Source organism: Zonotrichia leucophrys, chromosome 2 (assembly GCF_028769735.1).
Source record: "Zonotrichia leucophrys gambelii isolate GWCS_2022_RI chromosome 2, RI_Zleu_2.0, whole genome shotgun sequence".
Taxonomy (NCBI): Eukaryota; Metazoa; Chordata; class Aves; order Passeriformes; family Passerellidae; genus Zonotrichia; species Zonotrichia leucophrys.
In genome coordinates this window covers 59545801-59571822 of record NC_088171.1, presented here as the reverse complement: position 1 = coordinate 59571822, position 26022 = coordinate 59545801, and the positions used below count along the sequence as shown (strand labels likewise).

The window sequence follows — 26022 nt, the reverse complement described above, 5'->3', positions numbered from 1 at the left end:
ACTATGTCAACTTATGTCTTCAGTCCTTAGTCAGGCAGAGTCCCCAAGCTGGGAGGCAGTCTCCTGGAGCTTGTCTAATTCCTCCTAGTCTGCATACTTAATTGGATAACGAAGGAAGTTTGAGAAGACTTTTTGTTTGCGTTTTTTTCCCCCCAGCTTTCCCTAAGTCTGCTGAGTGAATTGTGGTCTGCTGAATGTTTTTCCAAGCATGAGTCCCTAGCTTTCAGTCTTCAGGGCTAGCCCTCAGCTGTTGTAGTCTCTGGAGGAATGGCATTATCCTGGCCTCCTTTGGTGGGGGAGTCAGCCTGAGCAGTGACTCATACAAGAGGGAATCCCTGAAGAATGATCAAATCAATCTTTCTGCCGGGGCGGCAGTGGCTTCCTGCTTTTAGCTTAACCCCTTGCAAGCTGCTGTTCAGCCAAGTGTATGAAACATAGCAAAACAAACTTTGCAGCCCCGTGACTGTGTCTCACACAGGGAAAATGAGGTATCCAGGGGGTGAAGGCATGGCACACTGAAAGGACCACAGGAGAAGCACTGTGAGGACTTTCTCTGGAAGGAGAACCCCTCATGGTGAAGTCTGGCAGAAGGCGCCCCTTCGAATAAATAATGAGTGTTCAGAAGTGGACTAAAATTTGCCCAAGATTCCACAGTACCATAAAAAAGTTCTTACATGTTGATGTGAGGCTTTATTTTGCCAGATTTTGGGCAATATTCTGTTGCTTGCACATCAGACCATGTTTTCCAGAGATGAGCAATGGTATAAAATGTCAAAGAAACCTAGTAGTAGTGAAAATGTGAATGTTAAATGTACTTCGAGAGGTTCAATTCAAATTCTGAATTCTTTTCAATTCAGAATTTCCTTAGACTGTGGAGTCCCACAATGACTTTGATGCTTAAAAATTACACTAATTTCTTTTTTTATCTCCTTTCACTTTCTGTCTCTCTTTGTAGGCATATGTTTCTCTTCCGGAGGTTCAAAAGTGTCTTGTGCATGTCATAGTTGTTGAGTGTCGTGTTGAGGGTGGCCAACACCTGTCTGTTTGTCACCAGAATAATCAGTACTTTGTAAAATACTGAAAAGTCTGCAACTCCTTACTGGCCAGGTCTCTTGATGTCTGTAGGCTGGAGGTTGTTGTGCAGTAAGGTGTGCATTTTAGTTACAAAAGTAGGTGAAATTAAATTGGTGTTTGTTAGCTATGGCAGGAAGTGTTTGGCTAGGAGTGAAAATGTTTCCTGTTAACATGTGCATCTGCATGGATCATGAGCTGGAATTATAACAAAAGACTGATTTAGTTACTTAAAATTTTAAAACTTTTTATTTTATTTGTAGATTATAAATGTACCAAGTAACAAAAGTCTTGAGGGAAGTTCAGAAAAAGCAGAGATGCCTGAGGAGTGTGTTTTAGGGATTGCATATCTATCAGCAACCTTTTTTTGATAACTCTTTCTGAAAACACTCTTTTCAAACCTATTTTTTTTAAGGTAATGTGTTATTAAACACAAAGCAGCACAAAACCCTAACTAACTAAAACGACCAGATGCTGGCTCTTAGTATATCACATTATGATCACTGATCTATAAAACTGTTCACTGCACTGAAAAAATCCCGGTTTTCATCTCTCTGTCCACAAAATATATCTTGTAACTGATGAAAGAAAGCTCAGTGATGAGACACAAATCCAGTATCCCAAGGGATAATGCGCAGGAAAATTATGGGTACGTTATGGTAAATTATGGATTATAGTTCCTGGCGTGCTGTAGGATATTTTGGGATAAAAAGAGTGTTTTGGGGGTTAGAAAAAGTCTCGTATTGGGACCTGAAATAGTTAATCTACCCTGAAAATCCCTCCTTGCTCAAAAATCACTCCTCACTCCTGTAGCTTTTAACACTGGAACTAGCTCAAGTATTTCCAGACTTCACAGATTTGGCCAAGTCTAGACATACCTGAAAGATCAGGTTAAACTGACAAAATCTTTATAATCAATTTGTGACCTATGGGCAGAAATGGTCATTGGATGTTTTATTATTATTAGTTATCATAGGGTTGAGTTGCCACTAGTTAAGTCAGAGCTCCAAACCCATTTCTTTTGTGCTTAGTGACGAGAAATCAGGGCAAGAGTTTTAAAGAGTGAAAAGGCAGAAATGTAACACCCAACTTCACTATGGGATTAGTTTCTCAAATAACACTGACTTTGGTTCTTTGACTCTGGGATGTTGATGTTGAGGGCCATTTTGTCCTGGTCAAAGGCCGTATCTGATCTTCCCTGTAACAACTGCCCCTCCCTGAAGATGCATCACTCTCTTTGATGGACATTTGTAGTGTGCACATTATCTCTAAGTAACTCCAGACTTAGAGACTTCAGTGGTTTTGAACAATTTGTTAATTACTCAGACTTCAGCAATAATCCTGGCACCTACACAGTTCTGTAACCTAATTGCATAATATCCTCAGCTATTATACCCAAAGTCTTTGACACTCAAAGTTCCTGAAAGATGGTAAAACAAACCATGTGTAAGCAACATTTCCTCCAGGAATTTTTCTTTTTTAATAATCTCAAACAATTAGGAAGCTTTTCAGATTTAGTTATTGCGTCAAATTCTTCATTCTGCTGTTGTTTTTATTTTATTAAATGAATTTTTCTGTCAAAACTGTTCCTCTTCCCTGCTGAGCAGATTTTGCTCTTAGAACATGAAGGTGTTGATGTGCAGTAGTTATAACTAGAGCAGATGAAAGATAACTGGGTGAAATCACTAATACAATTTTTTTAAACATATATTTATGCCAAAGGAAATCATAACTTTCTGTGAGTATTTCAGATGGGAAAACTTAACAGTTTGCCATCTGTTAGATGTGTGGTCAAGCTCAGTCAGCTGAATTTCTGCACAAGAAAAATGTGATACAGAAAAGAAGGAAGCTGGATGAATGTAACTGTCCACTCTAGCACATCACAGGTTTTTTGTTTCTCTCAAATTTCTCTGTCTCTGGCAAAAACTAGAATCAATCAGTAGCTGCCTTAAGGTACAATTGCCAGTTTTATAAGTTCAGTTCTGTTTCCCACATGAGTGAGCAGGATTTACCTTGTGACGTGGCAGGTAACTCAAACACAGTCCTTTAGCTTCAGCAAAACATACAAAAAGTTCTGGAAAGTGATATGTTGACAAGACATTTGAGTGGCATGTGAATGGAACGGAGGTGTTGAGGAAGCATGTGGGCTTTTTGGTTTGACTCAGATGCGCTGTTGAGCTCAGGGTTTGGAGTCTGTTTTGGCGTGATGTGATGGGATGGTGAGATGAGTGACCTGAGTCTTGGCAGAGCTTCACGTGGTAAAAGATCTCACATTCTCAGAGATCTTTCCATTGCTCTTTCCATTGCCAGTAGCAGTTTGGGGGGCAACTGGCCAAAAAGGGGTCATGTTTCACACCAGTAATCATACTGTAGCTCATGTAATAAATAAGCAAGTGGCAAAACTCCCCTTCCCCCTCTAGTCAGATAGGCAAATACTACTTAATTTTGTCTTTATCTGTGTGTTTATTCAAGTTCAGGACACACGTTCCAGTTGGCAGTGTGCAATTGCATGCTGACTCATGCGCAGTGAGGTTAGAAATTCGGGAAACTAGATAAACTGGAAACTTCAAAGGCATACAAGTTGGGAGCATGGAGTTCATGTGAAGGTCACTTGAACCTAGATCCCAGAGATGTATTGATAGCTGAAGGGGTTTCTGGCCACTGCCCAGAAATAGATATCCTTAGGCAAATTGTGTCATCAGATGCTGGAGTCATTTGATGGTGGAACCCTTTCATGCGCACGGAGGAGTAGTGATGCAGCTTGTAGGAAATGTCAGCACGTTTCAGTTTTTCCTGGCTGTTTAGTCTAGGGAATGGTGAAGACAGAGTGGGACAGCAGCCATACATATGAGATGGTGTCAGCAGCAGCAAGTCTCATCCAGGGTGTTGCTCTCACTGTGAAGAATGAGATCAATCAATCACAGATACTTACTGTGGACAATAAAGAAATAGGGAATAACCACATGGTCTCAAAAGTCACTTGTCTGAGTAATCCTGTAAATTTTTTATTATTATAGAAAATGTGGCTGAATGCTTCAAGTTCATTCCTTCATGTCTTCCAGACTAAGTGGCTTCAAGCAGCTGTATCTGTGCAATCAAAGCTTTGTCTCTGAACTTTTACAACTAGCACAAGATTTCAAATAGTTTTTACTGTTATTGTTCCAGTAGGACTGTCTGTCCAAACACACAGGAATTCACAGCCCTTACAAGAAATCTGAGAGTCTAAAGAAGTGATCAGTGCCTGAAGACAGTGGAGAAAAGAAGTATGGTAGATTGACCTTGGCTGACTGCCAGGTGACCACCAAGTGGGTCTCTCACTCCTCCTCCTTAACAGCATTGGGGGGAGAAAATAAGATGAAAAATCTCATGGGTCAAAGTAAAGACAGGGAGATTGCATATCAGTTACTGTCACAGGCAAAATGGGCTCCACTTGGGGGAAGCAAGTTATTGTCAATTAAAAATAGAGTAGGATAGTGAAAAACAAAGGTAAAACTGAAAATCTCCTTTGCCCCTGCCTCACTTCCCAAGCTCAACTTCACTCCTTCGTTCCTGATTTCTATTTCCTCTCCCTGAGTGGCACAGAGGATCAGGGAATGGAGGCTTTGGTCAGTCCGTAAGAGCTCCTCTTTACCATTGCTTCCTTCCCGTTCTGTTCCCTTGCTCCAGTGTGGGGTCCTCCCATGGCAGACAGTCCTTCATGTACTGCTTCAGCATGAGTCTTCTCCACGAGATTCTGTCCTTCAGGAAGAGCCTGCTTCAGCCTGGGTGCCCTGCAGCCATCGTTCTGTGAGAAAACCTGCTTCTGCCTGGGCTCCCTTTCAGGGGCTGCAGCTCCTGCCAGGAGCGTGGGCTCTCACTGGCTGCATGTGGATCTCTGCTCTCACATGGGTGTCTTCATAGGCTGTGGGGGCACAGCTGCCTCACCATGGTCTTCCCCACAGGCTGCAGGGGAATCTCTCTTCTGGCTGCTGCCTCCTCCCCCTCCTTCACTGTTGAGGGGTCTGCAGGGGTGTGCCTCTCACTTATTCACACTCCTGTCTCACAGCTGCTGCAGGGTTTTTTGCCTTCTTAGGTATGTTGGCAGGGAGGTTCCACCAGCTTTACTGATGGCCAGCTCAGGGTCCGTCTTGGAGCCATCAGGAACTGGTTCTGTCAGACCTGGGAGCAGCTTCTGGAATCTTCTCCACCCCTGCAGCACAGCCACTAGTCAGACCTTGCTACATAAACCAGTACAAGGGGATGCCTTCAAAGTTGTTTGTTTTTATAGGGAATGCCTACCTCTTTTGGAAAATGACAACTTGTCTCTTATTGCTTTTCTGACATCATTAAGAATTGCTTCGTGTCTCAGGTGGGAAGCACAGGAAATGTGGAGAGAGCTGAAGGAAGAGGAGCATTTTCCTTTTAGGTCTGCTAAGGAAGCAAGGTTACACCTTCAATGTGGAAGAAAATACAGTGACATTTAAGATAGGAATAAAGAGATAGATGGTTTCCAAAGTGTGCCCTTGTTGCTGGGATGCTGATGTCAAGGCAGAAAACCAAACTATAGCAGGAGGGACCTCTAAGATTGAGCCTGACCTTCTTGGACAAGAGAAACAAGGAAAGGGACATGAGGGGGACAATGAGATGGAAAAAAAAAATGCTCTTCAAAAGTATCTGCCAAAAAGTCACAAGGAGTTGCCATAATGAGAAGTTTCTGGAAGTTGAGAAGTTGCGGTCATATAGTTGAAGTGTTTGTATCTCAAAAAATAATGAAGAAGGAAGATTTAAAAGCATTTGGATCAAATTTACATTTTAAGATGAGAAATAACTAGAAGTAGCTATAGTACAGGTGGTGGTGTTGGCATCCAGCACAGAAGTAGAGGAAAATAATTGTTCATGGAAGAAAAATTTGGAACTTGATTTAAACTGGCTGTGAGGCTCGTTACTCCAATAGTCTGAGAAAATATGAGACAGATTAGACAGAAGAAGATGGACCCGGAATATTTTACTCAGTTTCAGCTGCAGAGTCACAGGTTCAGCCTACTAGAGTTTCCCAGAGGAAAGTAAAATTGTGAAGACAAGGAGATGACGTGAATGTAATCAAAACCAGAGTGAAGTGCTGTCATGACTGCTGGTGGGTGGCTGTGCTGAATGTGCTTTGCTTGACCTGCCTGCTCCAGAGAGATTTTTCAGGGATGTCAAGCTGCAGTTTTACTTGGAAGTTGTGTGTCTTAGACCTGGAATTACTTAAAGTTATTAAATAAACCCTCAGACCAACGATAATCTGAATAGGGGGAGGTGCCAGAGAGCACAAATTGCACAACCAGCTTCCATTCTGCTCAAAATAGTATCTGGCAGGTCTTTCCAATGGTTTTGGCTCAACACGAACCTCGATCTGTCAGTTGTCAGCACTTTGCCTCCTTTTAATTACCTGGACTAAAATTACAGTTCATTTGCAAACACTGGAACTCAGAATAATTGCGTCTGTTAGACAGACTGTGGTAAAAGGCAGCTAAAAAGGCTTCACCATTCAGGCAAAGTGAGTCCCTCAGCTTTTGGCTTGCTCAGCTGAGCAACCAGAGGGGAAGCACGTGCCTGGCACTCACTCCAAAGTACGGTAAGATCCATTTTGTGCTGGATTTTTACACCTGCTCACTGCATGACATTCTTATTGTTAGTTCAAGGTAAAGAAGGGAGAAAAAGTAACTCGAGAGCATCATATTGATGGCAAACAGACCTAAGTCTACATGTATTGAGCACTCAGCTCGATACTGCAAAAATGTATAGCTGAAGGAGTGGACAAAATACATATGCTGCAAAAATGCTTATGAGAAGACACCAACAAATACAGCACCTTTGATGTGGAAACAAAAATAGGTCAGTAATGCCTGAGCCCTGCCACACATGGACAGAGGCATGCCAGAAGATACGCCAGGGATGGGGAGCAAAGCTGTGGGGACGTCTCTGTAGCAGCACAGTAGGCTGTGAGGAGGGTAGAAGAAGACCTGGGGGGCTTCCTGGTATGGAAGAGGGAAATAAAGTAAATGAAAATCACACCAGCTGTGTGGTCTCATAGCAAAAGTGGTGTAAGAGCAAAGAATAGAGATGAGGGTGGCTGGAGAGGCAATCAGGGACAACGTGCTGGGCAGTAGGCAGGCCATGGCACCAGCTGGAGTTGCCCCAGGAGGTAGAGCTGCTCTGAAGGTGGCTCTGGGACTAGGAGGCATCTCGCTGCTTGCCGGTCCCTAAGAAGCTGAGATCTCAGGAGAGCAAAGTGCCACTGAGGAGATCAAAAGAAAGGTTCCGGCCCCTTGCAATTCAGATACTTGCTTTCTACTAGCACACACCGTATTTCTGAATGTTTCATTGCTGTCTTGCCCCATCTTCTCTGTACATCCCATGTCAGACTGCTTGGCTGGTATTGGTTCCTCCTTAGTGCCTGACCCTTGTAAATGTCTTAAAGATGTACACCAGTGTATAAGGATAGGTATAGAATCCCACCCACTTGGTGGGATCCCCTTCCCTTGCTGGTGTCCAGCTGGGGAAACATTGTTTGCAGCAAGACAGCTGTAGGACCGGCTGAGAAAACTGCCCTAGCTGCTTGTGGTATCCTCAAATTCAGCAGGCTGATGCCCCTGCAAAATCTGGCAGCAGTACACCCATGCCAACCCATAAGTGCCAGCTGGTGAGACAGTGCCAGTGGGTCATGCCCAGGACTGCCCTGGGGAGTGCTGTCCTCCAAGCAACAGGGCTTCCTCCTTGCCTCTTTCATTGCCAGTCCAACTTGCCCTTCCCCTGGAAGCTGATGGCATCTCTGCAGAGAACTGGATAACTCTTAAGTCTGAATGATGAGACTTTGCCATAGTCTTCATCCTCTTCTTTGCACAGAAACTCATCCACTCCTTCTGAACGTCTTCACAGATCAGTCCTCTCAAGTGTCATGAGGGCACTCACCAGGGGACAAGGGTAGCAGTGCAAGTTGAAAGCTTTCAAGTTCTTAGTTCCTCAGGGATTTAAATATGCGTTGTTAGAGCCAAATAAGAGGGCAGACAGCCTTTGCAGAGCACCTCAAAGTGACTCTGCGTTTCATCTGTGCCCTGCCTATTGTAGACATGTTAAAGTAATCTGGGCTGTAACATAGGAATTATTGTTCAGGGTAATCTCACAACACATTAATCAAGTAGTGGGTTCCTTTGGGAGGGTAGGGCTTGTTTCACCATTTTACTTGGAATATATGAATTCAAATACAGACTTACAGTGCAGTCAAACTGTGTTGAAGCACAGACTGGAAGAATATAAAATGTACCCTGTGTATAGGCAGTGAAATCCTAGATAATGTCTATTCTTCTCATATCTCAAGTGAACACAGGTCCACTAAAGATTATAGACTTTTTTAATCTCCTGTAGTAGAGTGGAATCACTTAAATATATCTGAATGTTCTCATTATGCCCATTTCATAGAGGCAAGATTTAAGTGGTTGCCAGATGTTATACCCTCCTGAATTTCCAAGCTTAGGGTTTTTTGCATTTGTATATTCTTCCCCTCTTTCTGCAATCCATCATTTTGGAAAGTTATGCTGGTGGTTTGATTGTTTTGAGCTTGCGAACCTCTGACACTATGGTTGGAGTTCCCTGAGACACAAAGGTAAATCCAGCCCTAGAAACCCCAGGGGATCTCTCTGGATGGGTGTTGATGTGGGGAAGATGCTACAAAAATGTCTTTGGAAAGTCTTTACAGCTCTTTGTATTGCTCTTCCATGAGGAAAATTTGTATGCCATGGTCTGCAAGGCTCTATGGGTGAATAACTGAATCTGCTAGATTTACACAACTACTTTTCAGCCCTGCTTCTGTGTTAAAACAGACCTTTACAGTACTTTTTTATGTGGAAATCTTGTAGCTGGGTGTGGTGGGGAAGCCGCTTGGTGACTCATACTGCAGGGAATTCCCTGATGAATTAGAGTATTTTTACTTCTGGACTTGTGCGCAGTTTCCTTCAACGCTGGAGTGAGCGGCCGATAAGAGCAGGCTACAAAGGCCCATTCACCGTTCGGCTACCCCATGTTAAAACAGGGTGTTTATGCCTTGCAGAGCTGAAAATCCACCCCCGTAACATGTGGGTTCACAGCATTTTCATCATTAGCAATCCCCGGTGCTTTGAGTTTCCCGGCGACAAAGAAAACAAGGCAGAAGCGGATGGTGGTGAAGCAGGGATGGCTATAAATAACAGGGATGGGTCTGTAAATGTCAGGCTTCCTGACCAACCTGGTGTCTTAGCTGGCAGTAGTGCTGATGGCCACCTGTCAGCACAGCCTCCAGCCTGTGCAGAATGGGTGAGAGCAGCTTCTCCTTCCCCAGCACTGCTGCTATCTCTTTAGAGGAGGAGGGATTTGAGGATCATTCATCCAGCCCATGCGTGGTTCCTCCTTGAAGCCATGGCTCTGTCGGGTTAATGGCTGTTCTGCTGGCAGTGAGGGAGCAGGGCACTCTACCAGGGACTCTGTAGGGCTTCTGCCCTGCCGTTCCATGCATGGATGTTTTGGGCTTATTTCCATTTGGTAAAAAAGCCCCTCACAAAATGAAAGAAATCAGTATAATACCTTGACCCAACTTTTTAGCTATATAAAGAACTGTCTTTCTCTTGAAAATATTGCACTATAAATCTTAAAAACGCCAAAACAAAGCCAGGCATTTGGTTTGGAGAAGACACTTCTTATTACTTCGTAAAAGTAAATAGTGAAATGAAAGGGAATGAAATAAGACCTTTGGAAAAGACGTTTTCTCCGTTTTCCTTCGTGCCTCCTCCTCTCCTTCCTCTCCTGACTCCATCGCCCCCCCTCCCTGTATAACAACTGCCCATTTGGGTACGGTAATTCCAGAGAGCAAACTTTAACGGGAATGCCTGAAATGTGTCTGCTTCAGCTTTGTGTTATGTCTGTAATTTGAATTATTTGCATTTTGGAAAGGTATAAATTGCTTTGGTGTACTTGGGTTGGCTGGTGGCCAGGAGGGAGTTGCCTCGGGCCCAGACCAGGCGCATTGCTGCAGATGTGGCAGGCGTACAATGGAAACTTTTGTGGGCGAGCAGCCCTCACTCCTCCAGCACACGCTGACAGGAGGCGGCATCCCGCCTGCTCGCCAGGCTCCCCGGCGGATGGGCACTAGGGCAAAGCCATTTTCTCTGGCACAGATGGACTGTCTTGAGGCTTAGGGCTCCCACAAACCATTCCAAAGCCATTATTCCTTTTTTTTTTCTTTTTTCTTTTTTTAATTTCAGCTGAACTGTTTAAACCTGCAAAACATGTTTACTGTAAAAGGTTGACGTAGTGGTCTAAGGTTTCCCTCCTGGAGCTGGTCCCAGTCCGTGGGCGTTGAGATTTCCCTCTTGGTTCACCAGATGTAATATGAGGAATTGTCTTTCTTTCTTTTTCTTTTTCTTTTTTTTTTTTTTTGGTCTCTTACTTCATAACAACTTTTGCTCCCTGTGTTTTTTTAAATGAAATGTCACTAGCTGTTAATGAGTTGTCTATTCCCTACTTCTTCCTTCTCTTCCCTTTCCCCTCGGTTGCCGATGGCCTGGACAGTCCCGAGGGAATTTCTTGGAGCAAAACCCGTATTGTTCTTCCTAGCTTCCAAAGACAAGCCACGGCTCTGGATTTTTATTTTTCTAATAGTTTGGATTACAGCATCTAAAATATTTCTGAACAAACTCCTTTTGTCATCATAAAAATTTTAAAAATGCGTAAAGGCAGTGCTGCATGAAATAATTGAAAGAATAGCTGGAGATGGAGTCATTTTGAATTTTCCTGAAGTATCGGCAGGAAATAAAAACCAGAAACCTGAATCAGATCATTCCTCTTGCAAAGCACAAATTAAACATAGCAAAAAAACTGAACTTCTGGTAATCCATTTACAAAGGCAAATTGAACACATGTTAACTACTAGTCTGGACGTCTGTAGGTTTTTAAAAAAAAACGGCCCAGCAATCCCCTTCCAAAGCAGAAGTTACTACACTTCACAAAATGTGCGATAGTGCAATAGTGTCACAGCGTTGTTGCGTTTCATTTGTAGCTGATTGGATTAATTAGGGGCAGGGAGGGAGTGCTATGGAGGCTGGAGATTAAGGAGGCTGCTCCCAGACAGGGGATGTGTCCTGGCTTGCTGAATTTTGGTCAGGGTTTTCTACTGACAGCCCAGGGGAAGCATCTGTTGGATAAATTGTGAAGTGATCACCAGTCCTCCCAAGGAGCCTACTTCAATTCTGGCACTCTCCAAAGGCATCATTAAGGAGTCTCAAGCACTGAGACTCTCAAGTCTGGCTGCTCCTGCTCTCCCTGCAGCTGAACGTGGCAGTACCAATTAAAGGGATTCCTCTTCCAGCATCACAAGTTAAAATGTAGGAAGAAGGTAGGGTAGATCTGCTAATTGTTTTCCTATGGGAAGACCTGCCAAATTCACTGTGGTATTTGTGCTGCACCCTTCATGTTGTACTTCTTTCCATACATTTAAGAGAAAGGGGTTTTGGATATTAAAACAATCGCCAGCGATAGTCCCTCAGCAGCATTCCTTTCACAGTAGGACAGCTGTACACAAAAATATTATTTACAGACATTTGTAATAAATCAGGCAGTTCTAAATGCGTCACCTCCATCCTGGCCATGAAAGCGAAGAGAAAAGGAAAAGTACCATTCACTCTTTTACCTTTCAGAGGGCTGTTTTTCTAAGGCAAGCCCACATCCATGAGATGAAGTTCAAAATAACTAATATTTGCATTTGCATGTCCCAGTGCTGCAATAAATGTACAAAAGAGATGACATAAGTCTCCATTTCCCCTTCGTTTCAGTAACATCTGACACAAGTGGTGGGACTTGTGAAGCTGCATGTGTCTCCACTGTCCAGCTTATCCAGTCTGCTTATGGCCTTTCATTTGTGTTTTTCTAGGTCTGCAGAATGGAAACCTTACATTCTGTAATAGTTTTCTCATTTTTTTTCCTTTTGAGGTCTCAAGATGCAAGGAAATTAAAGCCCAGCTTGTTTTCCAGTGATTTCTGTATCAGTAATGTGCAGGAAAAATGACCAGACAAAGGCAGTTTCTTTCAAAAGACACGTTCCCAGAAAAAGTTATAGTTGTGGCTTAAATCTGTGTTTGCTGGAAAACAGAAATTCGGTAGATTTGGAGGACCCAACACACCACTAAAAGCAGCTCCAGAAGTGGGACTACTGTAGCTGAACAAGACCAATTTCAAAATGGAGTCTAAAACTGTGTTTCCAAGCCTGTGGCCTTGCCTTTTGACCCAAGTAGCAGAATTATGACAAGCCAGACTAGGAGTATATTAAAATGAAATCCTGCATGGCTGAGTAGCTTCCTTAATGCTACCTTTCTTTTTGTATTGTTTAGTATTAATATTGAATATGACTTAGAGCTTAGGTAGTGTTCAAAAGATGTCACAAGTAGAAGTATTGTGGTCTGAAAGTTCAGCAAATTGAGATGTAGAACAGTTGCATATTTTGTCCAGTCTAGTGGCAGAGCAAACTCCTAGTGGCTCCCCCCTATCATGATATTATGCACTCTGAATTGTGGTTCTTCCCTTCAGAAAAGCTGAAGGGGCTCCTGTCACAGGTGACCCAGATGGTCTCTTAGTTGGGCAACACTTTGGGCAATACGCTGTGAGAGCTCCTTTTCACATATGCAGTGCCCCTTCAAAGAGATTGTTTTTGTGAAAGTTGTTCCTTTCTTGGCTTGGGAAAGGAAGAAAGGAAAGAACTAGATATCTTTTTCTTTTGTCTTTTAGATGGTCACCATGTGTGGGAAATGGAAGCCAAAACCGACAAAGAAATGTGCAAGCCAGTAAGTCTGCCTTAAATATTTTAACATCAAGATGAAAAATATATATTGCCTTCTTCAGCATTGTTACTAAAGAGGGATTTCCAAGCCTTTGGCACTGAAACAGAACAAGTACTTAGGCCTCCCCTCCTGGAAATCTTTCTTTAACATGAGCATGGGGTAAAAAAGCCTTTGCTGGAAGCTATCCCAAAAGTAGGAGAGACCATTTGGAAAATATTTTTTCATTGTCCGGGATGGGCCAGTTCCATCTGCTCGTCTTTTGTCTTGCTGGGTCAGTTCTTTCCGCTGCTCCCAAAGCAATTTTTGATCATTTTCCTTGGCTTTCCTCTATCTTCAGCAGGAGAAACATGAGTCCCCTCACAGGAGATCCACATTGGAGAAGTGTGGCTCTCTCAGCCATGACTCCAAGTGGGAAGTACGTCCACTATTCCACGTCTGCAGGAATATGCAATACTTGCAAAACTGCAGGCAAACAATTTAAAGATCTCAGCTGAATTCAGGCCAAATGCAAAGAGAATTCCCCGTTACTCTTTCAAAAAGCTCCAAGGGAGGTTTTGATGGTCATAGCAGATTCACTGTGCATATGTCTGAGCTGATGCCCTAGAAGCTAAGTCATTCCTTAGCCCCATGCTGGAGTATTTGGTTTCTGGCAGTGGAAGAGCATCTACACATTCTCCAGCCCTTTTTCATGTTGCACTAGATGTGCTTGCAGCAGTGACTCTCCCATGCACAGAAGCTACCATGCTTAGAACTCCCTGGATTGTTATATAAAAATATATTTCACTGTGGAAAATGGAACTATTTGAGTAATTCTGTCTTGATGCCTTTCAAAGGAAATACTGTTAGGTTCAGATACATCAGGGATGACCTGCCAACCGAGGCGTTGTGCTTTCTCCTGCTGAGTTGGAAACCACAATTTGATTGTGGTCCCAGATTCTTGACAGAGGCAAGCTGGATAGAGCCTTGTCCATATGCAGTATCATATTTGCTGTCCAAAGGGAAGAAGGGAGGGCTAGTGATTTTGTAAAGATCTTAGCCATGCTAAAATAATTTCCCTATTTCTAGAGTTCTTGGCAAGGACGCTGGGGTTGGTGGGAAGCCGTCCTTGCCCACAAAGCCCACCAGTTTCCCTTCAGAGAGTGTTCCTCTTCCTTCTTGGGGTTAACTTTTCAATACTATTGTACAGCTAGACTGCCTTAGTTGTGCCTTGACTTTCTGATTTGTTGCTTTTGCAGAATTCATTGTTGGTTGAGATACCACCTTTCCGCAATCAGAGAATTACCAGCCCTGTTCAGGTCAACTTCTATGTCTGCAACGGGAAAAGAAAGAGGAGCCAGTACCAGCTTTTCACCTATCTTCCTGCTAATGGTAACAAAACAAATTTCTTATCTCTGCTAGTAAAAGTGAGATAATGATCATATATGGTTCTAATAATTCTTTAGTAATTCGAATATTTTGGAAATATGCCTGGTGCTATGAGAGTGAGAATAAGTCCAGGAGAGCTGCCTTTGTCTCTGCTGCCCACACAAGAGACAATGCAGATTGTTTCCATTTGCATCGGTGGCAGAGACCTGTTGAAACAAGGACTTCTGCTTTTGGGAGCTGAAGAGCCACAGCACAAACTCAGACGTTTGTGAAGGCACTGAGCTCTCTGCTAAGCTATGGTCAACCCTTGGACTGACTTTCTAACCCCAGAGGGTAAATTGCATTCAAATAACATTTCTAAATTCACACCACAATATTTTAAGCATGCTGGGCTCTGAGTTAGAGGTGGTGTGTGGATTTCCCTTGCAGTAATCTCGCACCTTGCTGCCTTGCACGGGGTGAAAACTGAGATGGACAACATGGGTAGAGATCAGACTGCTCCATGTAGAATGCTTCATGGATGGGAAATGTTCAGAAATGTGTGACCATTTTTTTTTTTTGAGCTTATATTGGTAGCTGTGAAGTGACAATAAAGTCACTCATGGTAGCTGAATTCCAAGCAGGCTTGTATGAAGATTTTAATAGCTAGTAAATTTAGATTTTTTAAAATTATTATTTCAAATGGCTTTTTTTACCAAGAGCACTCTTTGGGGGAAAGTAGGAAAAGAAAGCAATTGTTGTTGTTGTTTGGGAAGCAAAAGGAATTAGAAAAAAATTATGAAGCTTTGCTTTTCTTTCCAAGTGAAAATAATCCTTCTGTGGGAAATACCAACAAAACAATATTCAAGTCACATCACATGACTTGAAGAGACATGCTAACTTTTTGTAAGTGAAATCTCATAAAATACACATTTGCAATTTCACCCAGTTAGCATGCATGCACTTTTATTGGGACTTAAATTAAAAATACAGGAAACCTGACCTGGCAACAGAGTGCTTATTGCATATGTTCTGTGTAGCTGTGCTTCACTGAATCAGCCTACTTATGCAAACTTCATTCCCAGTGGGGATGTCTGTACATTTAAAAACTGTTCATCTCTTAAATTGGAAAGAAAAAGAGTTTTTATTCTCTTCCACAACACTTTTCAGCAACAAAAATCAGTTGTAGAGGCAATCAGGTGTTGCCTTGTCACCCAAGTTACCCTCATAAATATTTCAGATTCAGGCCTCTTCTTAGCTGCTGTTTATTAGGCAGCATCTTCCCTCCAGCCTTTACATAGGCCTTTTTTTACCATTGTATTCTAAACCCTGGGAATAGTGTGCACTCCTGCAGAGTTGGTGTATGCTATCACTATTCTGTGTTTGGAACATTTGATGTGAAGAGATGAGAATACATACTAGTGACAGCAGACTTAGTGACAACAGGGAACCAGCCTAGGCTTTATTCTGCAAAGGCATCTTTAATTATGGTAATTGTTGAAAACATTAGGAATCTTGTTTAGTCTGCTGCACCAATTTAAATTCAAGTGAAATCTTTTCATTTCTGTGTGAGGAAACCTGAAAGAAAAAATGTAACAGCAGGGTAGGATAAGGGAAAGCAGTATTCCTAGTAAATATTCTTTCCATTCCTATTTGGTTCTCCATTCACATTCTTTTAATACATATGTATGTGTGCATGTAGGTAATTGAAAAACACGTTGCATTCTTTGCAGCCTCACCCATAGCAGTGGTAAAAGTGAATGTGCTTCTGCAATCATCTGCAAGAATTAATAGTACAGTATGTTTTTAATAAGCATGTGTTGTAATGCCTGTGTTACAGCGGTAAGGTTTTGCCCTTCTGTGTCTGGTATTTTTTGCCATCATGCCTTTCAAAGATAGATACAATCACCTCTGCTGTGTATTTAGAAACCACGTACAGTGATTGAATCAGTCATTCATGCTGCTGTATTTCTAGGAGTCATTTTAGGCTTCATTTGATTTCAGTCACAACATTCTTTTACTGCTTCAAGGCATTGTAGAAAACCAAAGTTTAGCTCATGCAGAAAAAATTACCTAAGTCAATAACCACTGGGTGATCAGTGTAAAAAAATGTAGATGAGATAAGCATGATTTTGGCCCAGGTAAAACTTTGTTTGTTGTTTAAACAAATCCCACAAACAGAGACGGTGGAGGGTTTTGACAAGCGAATGTCAGAGTGATCATGAAGTGTAAGATGTGGTTTTACACAAATGAGACAGTATCCTGTAAACTGCTTCTTAATCTTCTGTGCTTTAGGACTAATCAAATGCTGCATTTCAGAGCCTATTGTAGTTTGGCAGGTATTTCTGTGTGAAGGAGCTTTTAAAAGCTTCATGGTGCACATCAGACATATATTTTACAGCTCAACTGGACTGTGCCAAAGCAAAATACCAAAAGTGGACTAAAGCCTAAATGTTATGTGAACCCCCTGGCTGTGCTCCTGGGGTGGGTGTGGGCACATGCAGAGCAGTGGGAGAGCCATGGGCTCGCTGTGCAGCTCCCACCCCCACTGTGGGGCTGTAGGGGGTTTTTCCTGTAGCTCCTATTTCTCCTCATTCCCTAGGGGAAAACAGCCAGTGGATCCAGGGACACGTGACCTCACTCATCCCACCTCCCATGGATGGTCCTATAGCATCTCCATGGAGTACAGCTCTGTGACATGCAGCCTGCACAAGCTGCCATCTCCAGCAGTGCTATTTCGCCATCTCAGGGCTTCTCCCGTGCTGCGGAGATGTGGCAGGATTGTACCTTCCCTCTGTTAGATCAAGTGTTTGGCAGAGCAGGGACTTGGTGAAGATGAGTTTCTGCTTTAAAAATGAAAAAAAACCTGCTGTAAAAATGAAAATCTTACTGCTCTGTAAATGAAAAGTTTAAATAACAAAGCAAAACAGAAAGTAAGTAGATGCTTTGCAAAAGGAGCCAAGATCTTGACAACGGGCTTGCTTAAGTTTTTGGCTTGGGATAGACTGTAAACCTAAGTGCTCATAATCCACTTTTAATTGAAATTTTGATTTACTGTTCTGCTAAATTTGAGCAACTCCTGAATGCTGTATTAGCTTATATTGTACAGAAATGACTGTAATGTCATTTTTTTAGTGTTACTTCAATGATACCTATCACTGAGCAATTGCATGCCAGTTTTGTCCTGGAGCCTGCAGGCTTGTAGGCCCTTGGAGCCTCCTCCACAGACATGCCTGGCACAGAAATATAAGTACTTTGCATACCATTCTGGCACTGGTGAATTCCTGCAGCTCATATGATAAGTACTGATGCATTTTGCAATGCCACATCCCATCAAAATTTGAGGAGAAAGGCTCTGGACCAGACACTTCAGTCAGGATTCTGAGCAGAGCCTTTGGATGTTCAGCTTTTAAAGTGCCTCCACTGCTGTGGCTCCGTGCAGGGGGCTCTGCAGCTCCATTACGTGTGGCAGAACATTTTGGAAAACCACGTTTCAGGGTTAAACTAACCCGGAGTGTCTGAAGAAGAACACAGGCGTGAATGCTGGGATTCCAAATCCTGTGTTTTCGTCTAAGAAAGCTGAAGGACTTCTCCTGCTCAGAAGACTTTAAACAATGAATGATAAGGATTTGATTTCTGTCTGTTTAGATTTCTTTTAAGTAGGTACAAAAAATAGAGGAAATGTGGTCAACAACTTATTTTTACAGATAGGAGTGAGTGCTCTCTTTGTTTTCTGTTATCCAACAAGTATTGATATCAAGAATGTTGAACACAGGAAAGTTTTTATTTGGATTTTATTTATAAAGTAGTGATATTTGACTAACTAAAGACAGGCTAGTTTGTCCAGGAAATATTTAATAAAAAGTAAAAAGGAAAGTTGATGTGTTTCTTCTACTGGAATGAAAAATATGCTTTTGCAAAGAGTTGATGATAAAGTATTTCCAGTTTCTGTTTCTGTCAGGCTTCGTAATTGTCAAAGCATTATTAAAAGATCATTTAATTGCTTCTGGTATTTATTAAAATGGTGTTGATATTCTGGGTAACTTTTACTTTGAGATGGGTTTTGCTACCCACAGGGCCAGATTTCCAACTGCACAGCCTTCACTCACAGATACAGCTTTTCTGCAGCTCCTTTGCCTCCCTGCAGTCATCTGCACAAGTCTTCAAGATGTTGAGCTCCTCTGAAAACCTGGCCACATTGACTTGGTGGAAATCCTTTGAATCTGTGGGTGTGTGGCTGTGCTGAGAGCCTGCCTGTGGTGACTAGATGTGCCTCAGTGTTGTAGTTTACAGCCCAGCGGCACAGAAGTGAAGCTCTTAACATTGTAGAATAGAATCATAGGATATCTCAAGTTGGAAGGGACCCATAAGGATCATTAAGTCCAACTCCCCACTCCTTGCAGGACCACCCCTTGGTGTACATCTGGAAAGGACGTGTGCTGCCCACGGCATATTGTTGTCAGCATTCTCCTGACTTACTGCCTCTGCTCTAAAATTATCCCCTGCCCGCCATACAGATGGGTGCAGCAACACTTTGCTTATGGCTGCATTGAGCAGCCGTGCCTCTCTTTCACCTCAGCCCTTCCACCCACACCTCACTCCCTAAGTTCAAAGATGACATCAGCCCCTTAGCAGAAATGAGGATGCACAGTGTTGCCACTCTGATGTGACACAGCATGTGGCTTGTGCTGATTATCTCCTGACACCTCTCACCTCTCAGTATTTGTTGAAGTTTCCTGCTTGAGGTTGGCAAAATTATCAGCCTAGTCCTTTATGCAAACGATGGTGACTTGGGGGCTGCTGGGGGAGCAGGGCCAATGCAGGGCTTGTGTTGTGCAGGGACCTTAACCTGTGGCTGGTGCAATACAACCTCAGCAGTGCCTCAACAAGGGGACGGAGCATGGCTGAGTCAGGCCTGGAGCCTCAGACCTGCTGGAGGTGTTTTCATCCCCAGGAGCATGTGGACTGCTGCAAAGCCAGCACATGGCAGGACAGGTCAACAGAGGGGCGGGGTGAAAGGTTGCCCCCAGAGGACTTTTATTTTAGGTGAAAATAGGAATCACAGTTACTCATTTTTACACTATACACTGACACAGTTTATTTCGTTTTGGCTACTCAGTGGCTGATTGTTAATTTTGACATTTAGCAGAGTAACTAAAAGCAGGTGAGGTTTTGTCAGAGTCCTGTTCTCATTTACGACAATCACAAATTTCATCATCACTGGGTGTATCAGCCCCTCCACTCCCATCCAGGAGCCATGGGAGGTCTGTGGAGGAGCAGAGGAGGCTCGTGTTGCACTCACCAGCATTACATCCTCAGGTGCTGGGTGCCCACTGGAGCTGCCCACACTTCTTGCATTGCCCACACTTCATCCAGGTGACATCCATTTTTTTCAGCAGTCAGACAGAGCCCAGCCAGCTGCATCTGACCTGCACACAGAGTCTGTCTTGATCTGTGTGAAGAGGCATGTGAAGAACGCTGACTCTCTGTGGTGCTCCATCTTCACCTGGAAGGCCAGGAAAAAGCATCACCTGTGTGATTGCCCTGTGAAAGGCAGGGGTGGACAAGTGCTCTGTAGAAGCCCCTGGCTGTGTCTGACCATCAGCAATGATCACCCCTAGCAGTTAACTTCCAGTGTATAAAATTATCTTTTCTCAGTATCTCAATTTTCAAATATTCCCCTTCAGATGTAAAAAAACCCAGCCTGTAGTTTTGGTCATTGAACTCCTCTGCATGAACATTTTGAGGACTCCTTGCCATGCTTTCCAGCAATTTCACGTGCAAGCAGGGATGAAGTCAGCACTGGTGGTGTAATGTTGTGTAGCATCATCAAAACAGACCTCAGCCCAGTGGATTTTAACATCTGACAGAGGTGACATAGAAAGCTTTGGCCGGTGCAGAGTGGGTGTTGTGCACAGTTAAATGTCCAGTTGAAGGCAGCAGTGGAGCCAGGTGCTGCACCATGCTCTGGAAGCAGCAGTAGAGCAGCCCAAGTGGGCATATCCCAGTACTTGATTTTCCTATTCAACACCGTAGGATTGAACAAATTGTTCTGGTGAAAAATTGTAACTTTTAAGAATTTTTATCTCTTTCTTTTGAAAGAAAGCTAATGCATAATTTTCTGTACTAGCACAACCCAAAATGCCCTCCACCTACCTTCTAGTTCTCCCCACCTGATTTAGCAGGGTATGCAACAAGCTACTGTATATAATCTTCTGTCTCATAAATATGTGTAGAATAACTTAATAGATTAATAGCTGTTGAAAAGCATTTAGCAAATGAGTTAGCTGGAAAGCACTTCCAAATCAGATAATGTCACTGTCCGAGATTATGTGGTGAGGTGTATGCACAAGGTTTCCATCTCCCCAAGCCATTCTTGTATAAAACTGTACATATTCATCTGAACCTGTAAAAATCCATACACAAAATCCAAAAAGGGCTGGCAGGCAGTCATGTTTTAGAGTTAGCCATCCTGATGAGTAGCCCCAGTAGCAGTGTAAAGTAAGAGAGGGCGCGTTCAGATACTTGTGCAGATAAAAGTTGGACACACACACATGCTCCCTGCAGTGTCTTGATGGCAGGAGGCTTCCTTTGTGTCTGAGTCACCATGCACTGGATTTAGTAACTAAAAGCGAAGGCTTGATAGCAGCTTGACCTTTAAAAGTGTTTTGGCTTAATAGGTGCCTGGGAAAAACACCAAGTTCAGAGACAGCATCTGCACAGGTCCCTGTAGTTGACTGTCTCACAAGATCCCTGGGACTGAGTGCTCATCCCGTGTCGCTGAGGTTGCCATTGCTGCATGTACATTGGCAGGGCATTTCAGAAAGTTCTGCTCAGCCATGTTGCTCGGTGTTACTGAAGCAGGGATTGTGTTTTGTGAGGGCAGCCAGTCCCTTGCCTCTCCCCAGCACCAGCTGCTCCGCCGTCAGAACAAGGGGTGAGGCCTCAAGTATGCTGGATCTGGCCAGTGCTGCAGCAGCAGCCAGCATTTTGTCTTTGCACAAATCCATGGAGATGTGTCCACATCCCTAATTAGTCTTTGGTCACCCAGCAGCAAAGCAGTGACAGGAGCTGGGGTCACCAGTGCAGTGTCTTCTGAAGGTGTGCTGCCAGTATCAAAACTGACTGACAGGGGAGGATTTCAGAGGCACAAACGGCCTTTCAGAGCTCAACTCAGTAATGGAGATTTAGACAGCTAACTCCTCAGCTCTCTTTGAAAGTCCCATCCCAAATTCTTACCAATTGCCAGATATTTAGTCCAGAAGTTGAAGAAACGTGTGTGTGCACATGATGAAAAAAAGTAGTGTTTTGATTTTCATACTCTTAACTAAAATCTGTGTGCAGGTGTCAGGGAACTACATCATAGTCTGCACCATGAAAGGAAGCTATTTTGTTGGATAAGCTCAATCAAACTTAAGGATAAAATAAATATATTTTAGTGCCATAAATGTCTACACTGATAATACTACATGGAATTGGGAATTTGATAGTTAAATGTTAATCAGGATAAACATCTGCTTAATTGGTAAGATTTTATTTTTTCAGTTCACATATTTTAATAACGTTCCTCCCCCCAAAAAATAAAAAAAAAATTTAAAAACCCATCTGGATTGCTAAAGTGTAAAAGCAAACACATGCTTGTTAGAATTGTCAAAAATTAGGTATAGTTTATATCTGAGTATTTTCTGACTTCTTTTTCTGAATGTGCATGATTTATTATTTTTCTTCTAGGTTTGATATATTAACTTTTTACCTGCTAGAAAGGCCTTTCATTTAAATGTGGGCTTGCAAAATTGGCTGAAATATTTCTCCCATATTCAGACACACACAGAAGGACCATTGTCTTCCACCAGTGCCTTGGTATGATGTCATAACCCTGATCTCTCTGAGTAAGAAGCTTTGATTTATAGCTAGGGCTGCTGCCAATGCGTGGTTCTCAGAACTTCATATTAAATTAGATGACATAATGACATGAGTTCAGAGTCTAAGAAGGCATCACCAAACCATTGAAAACTAATTTGAAATTAATTTGCTTATCAGACTAATTTAGAACAGTGACTTCCGTCATATTTTAATATTCAAAAACAAGAACTGTATAAAACCATCTGTCAGCTGACCTTGTGCATTGTGAAATAACACGCATTAAAAATTTCACTGTACTGAACTTGCATTCTTTTTTACCTTTTTAGGGCAAGGGCCAGATCTTTCACCACTCTTAAATGAATAATGCGGCTTCTGAGTCTCATCTTTTGTGTTTACAATTTCACAAATTCTGGCTTCATTGCTGCACTTAATTATAGGCGAATCTCAGTGTATCACAAATTCAGTCACAGTTTTTTGTTGTAGCCAGCTGAGAGTCTGCAAGACTGCTTGCTACCTCAGCACCACAGAGCAGTTCTGAGACAGAATAATTGTTGCTGTTGGGTATGATTCTGCTGGATTTAAGAAGTGACTCTTTCTGCTGAAAGTGTTCACAGGTTCTGAGCAGCTGTGAGGCTTTGCAGTTAATTGCCAGCCCAGGCCTGCTGTGTGACTGACTAGGAGTGTCTCTTTTAGCTGGCAGGGTGTTACCAAGTCATTCACGATTTGAAATATTTGGGCTAAAAGTTAGGCTAATACTGTTTTCTGTTAAATATTATTCCTGAGAAAATTAGCAGTGCTGCCTATATCACGTTGCATCTCCCTCTGAAATACTCACTTGTGGGAGTCAGTGATGATGGAAGTGGATGTGTGTTATGACAGCTAGCTTACCATGCCTCCATGGGGATGTATAAAAGGGCTTAAAACCCCTTTTTCAATCTTGGTTTTGTAAAGACTGGCAGTTCATCAAGCATGAGTCAGTAGATAAGTGGTAACACAAGCTGGCCTGTGATCAGGGCTGTCTGCTGTGTTGTCTCGTGCAGAGGGTTCCCCTGTGAACTGCCTAGGGTTCTCCTGTGCAGAGCCCTGATTTGGACTTGATCCTTGAGAATCCCTTCTAAGTCAGGGTATTCTATGATTTTCTTATCTAGGAGAAAACGGTGAAGGTGGGTACTAAGGTTTGCATTGAGTTCGAAGTCAGGTACAGTTGCCCACTCCCGCTGAGCGTTTCAGTCCCCCAGAAGTCAGTGAGACAGTGGGTGAGGGTGTGTTAGTTCCTTGTAGCCTCATTACAGTGTTTGAGTACACAATAGACACTGTGATGGTAAGTGGGTAACCAGTGAATACAGTTACACGCTGTTCCTGCTTTGGTTTGGGGAGGTGTGCCTTGAAATTTCCATAGCTCTTGCTTCAGGCCCTCTAAAGTCTGTGGAAAAGTGGACAAAAACAGTTGCCCTTTCAAAGAAAAAATGTAAGGTGGTTTACACCAACTTCTGACACAATCAGAATTGATACTTTATTAATATTTATTAATAGTAGTATTTTCAGAATGACCAGATCAGACCCACAGGTAGTTTGAGTTGAGTTTGCAAATCCAAACATTGGCAAAGATTTTTGGCCTTTGTTACTCTGTTTGTTGAAGATACATAGGCTGGGGAGAAGCAGGTAATGGGCATAAACAAGCCATTAACTGATGTAATGCAGCAATTTGTGGTATTGTGTCCTCCCCAAGTCAAGTACTACAGTTATTCATGTAAAATACTAAAGCTGAGATCTGGCCGGAAGGGGAATGTTAATGTCTTCCGTTTCTTCTGACATGCTCAGCTCTACAGGTCTGATTCCAGATCATCTGGATCATTAGTAATGGTTTCTTCTTGGGAAAAAAAATTCTTGCAGACCTCCTTTCTCCAAACCTGTACCTCATGAAGAGGTTTGCTGTTTTTTTAAGGGGTTGAGTGGCTGCCATCTCAGTCTGTATGATGCTCACACTCACTCTGCACAGGGTTAATGGCTATGCAGCTGGCAAAACACAGAAAAGTCAGATACAAATCCCTTCACCATTTCAGCGGGAAAACTTTTTCTGTCTCCTGGTGTGATACTTACTCTAATGATGAGATTAGCATACAAACAAAATATATGAAAGAGAGCAATGTCTGACTTTCTTTACTGTGTTGAAAAAACACATCAAAAAAGGTAATGATAACAGTTCAGTTGAACAAGTTTGGGCAGCTCTAAGCATAAGTAAATCGAGTATTTGTCCATTGAAAGACAATTTGTTTCCCATTACATGAAATAACTGATGCTCATAAGTATTAGTTCAAAGCAAAACAACCCTGACTAGCCCTGACCAGTCTCTGTTTTCCATCTGAATTTGTAGGCACCAGGAGTGTCTTTGGCTGCTGTTACCATCTCAAAGTGAGATTTTGGACTAACAGGTGTGGAATACAGTTCCTGCCAGCCGTCAGTCCTTCACCTTGTGCAGAGCAGGACTTATTGGTGGTCTTCCATTGGCTGTAGAATGTGTATTTCAGTGTAGCAACACAAAAAAAAATTGACAATATTCATGACCACTAACCAGATCTCCAAATGGACCCCATGGCATTGCTTTTTTAAAGAAGCTACTCAGACTGAAGTGACAATAAAGTGCAGTGGTGTGCTGCAGAAGAGCTACAATGAAAAGCCAGCCTGAGATCAGGAACCTGTCTTCCGTAAAGCCTCCAGCCTCCCTGCCACCAGGGCTATAATCCTTCCCTGGGTTATAACAAGTCAGACAACTCCAGGGTTTATTGGAGTTGTATTGCCAGTGGTTGAGCGTGGAATTATTTAGCACAGGTGTTTCTATAACAGTGATATATTGGGAAAATTCGGTGTTCAACAACCATCATATTTCCAGCTGTGCTGTGGTTAGTGCTAGCATAGTGATCCTAATATAAAACATGTGAGAATATTTGCTAGCTCAAGAACTTGTTAAAGGTATTTTCTTACAATATCTGAGTTGCTGTGTTTATCTAGGTGCATTTCTTCGGTCTTGCATTTTCCTAAAGGGTGTGATAGTGATTTTGTCAAGCTGTCACTGAACATGGAATCTGTTTCTCTCTAGCCAAGTGCATTAGTAGTCCTGCTAGCCAGTGTGCATCACCCAAGCTGGTGAAAATAAGATTGTGAGAAGTCCAATGACAGTCCATCACACCTAGCCTATTTGTCTTGAGCAGCACCTGTGCATCTGTTACATATATAGACCTGTTTTTACTGGGGTGCTAGAAATCTTGAAACAAGTGTTGCAAGCAGCTACATGTAAAAGAACATAAAAGGAACAAAGTTAACAAGGGGCTCAGGGACTGTAAAACAAGGGTAGTGAAGTGCATTCACCACCAACAAAATCTGTGAGTGTTAAAAGAGGTTTTATATGTACAGATGGACACGTGCATTTTAAGGGGCTCAAAAAGACTCATACACAAACATAATAAATGGCTGAAAAATGTGTGTTTTGTAAAACACGTGCAAATAAAAATACAATCAGAGACACTCGTGCAACACATATGTATCTGAGCTGAGTTGTGAAAAGTGTTTCATTATTAACTTTGTGCCATAATGGTTTGGATATTAGAATATTACGAAAAATATTCTCTAGTGTCACCAGAAATTTTTTAGAAAGAAGATGAATGCCACCATGCATCCATACTTGATTGTTGCATGCATTAGAGGTGCATCTGACTAGAAAAAAATAGATCTATAGTCTAGCTTGGCTCTATTATTTGTAATTTCTGACAGAGAATGTGGGTCAGTTTTGCCTGTATACTGCATCTCTTGTAGGAGAAGCTTCAAAGACGCCTCTCTTTGATTTGAGAGAGAAAGCAAATGTTGAAAAGACACCTCAATTTGACAAAGGATCTTTCCTTGATTGGAGAAAGCAGCTGTGCATTTG

At 42.5% G+C, this 26022-nt stretch overlaps 1 protein-coding gene across 5 annotated transcripts in view; it reads left to right on the top strand.

The window, feature by feature from the left end:
- NFATC1 (nuclear factor of activated T cells 1) overlaps positions 1-26022 on the top strand; it is a 109522-nt gene that overhangs the window by 50826 nt on the left and 32674 nt on the right. For 4 of the 5 annotated variants that reach the window (XM_064705155.1, XM_064705154.1, XM_064705152.1 and 1 more), the window contains exons 7-8: positions 12841-12896; positions 14129-14261. In XM_064705155.1, the coding sequence (XP_064561225.1) occupies positions 12841-12896; positions 14129-14261 (189 nt within the window). Of the gene's footprint in view, positions 1-12840; positions 12897-14128; positions 14262-16839; positions 16967-26022 lie in introns of those variants that run through there. The other variant, XM_064705156.1, reaches the window with a different exon arrangement.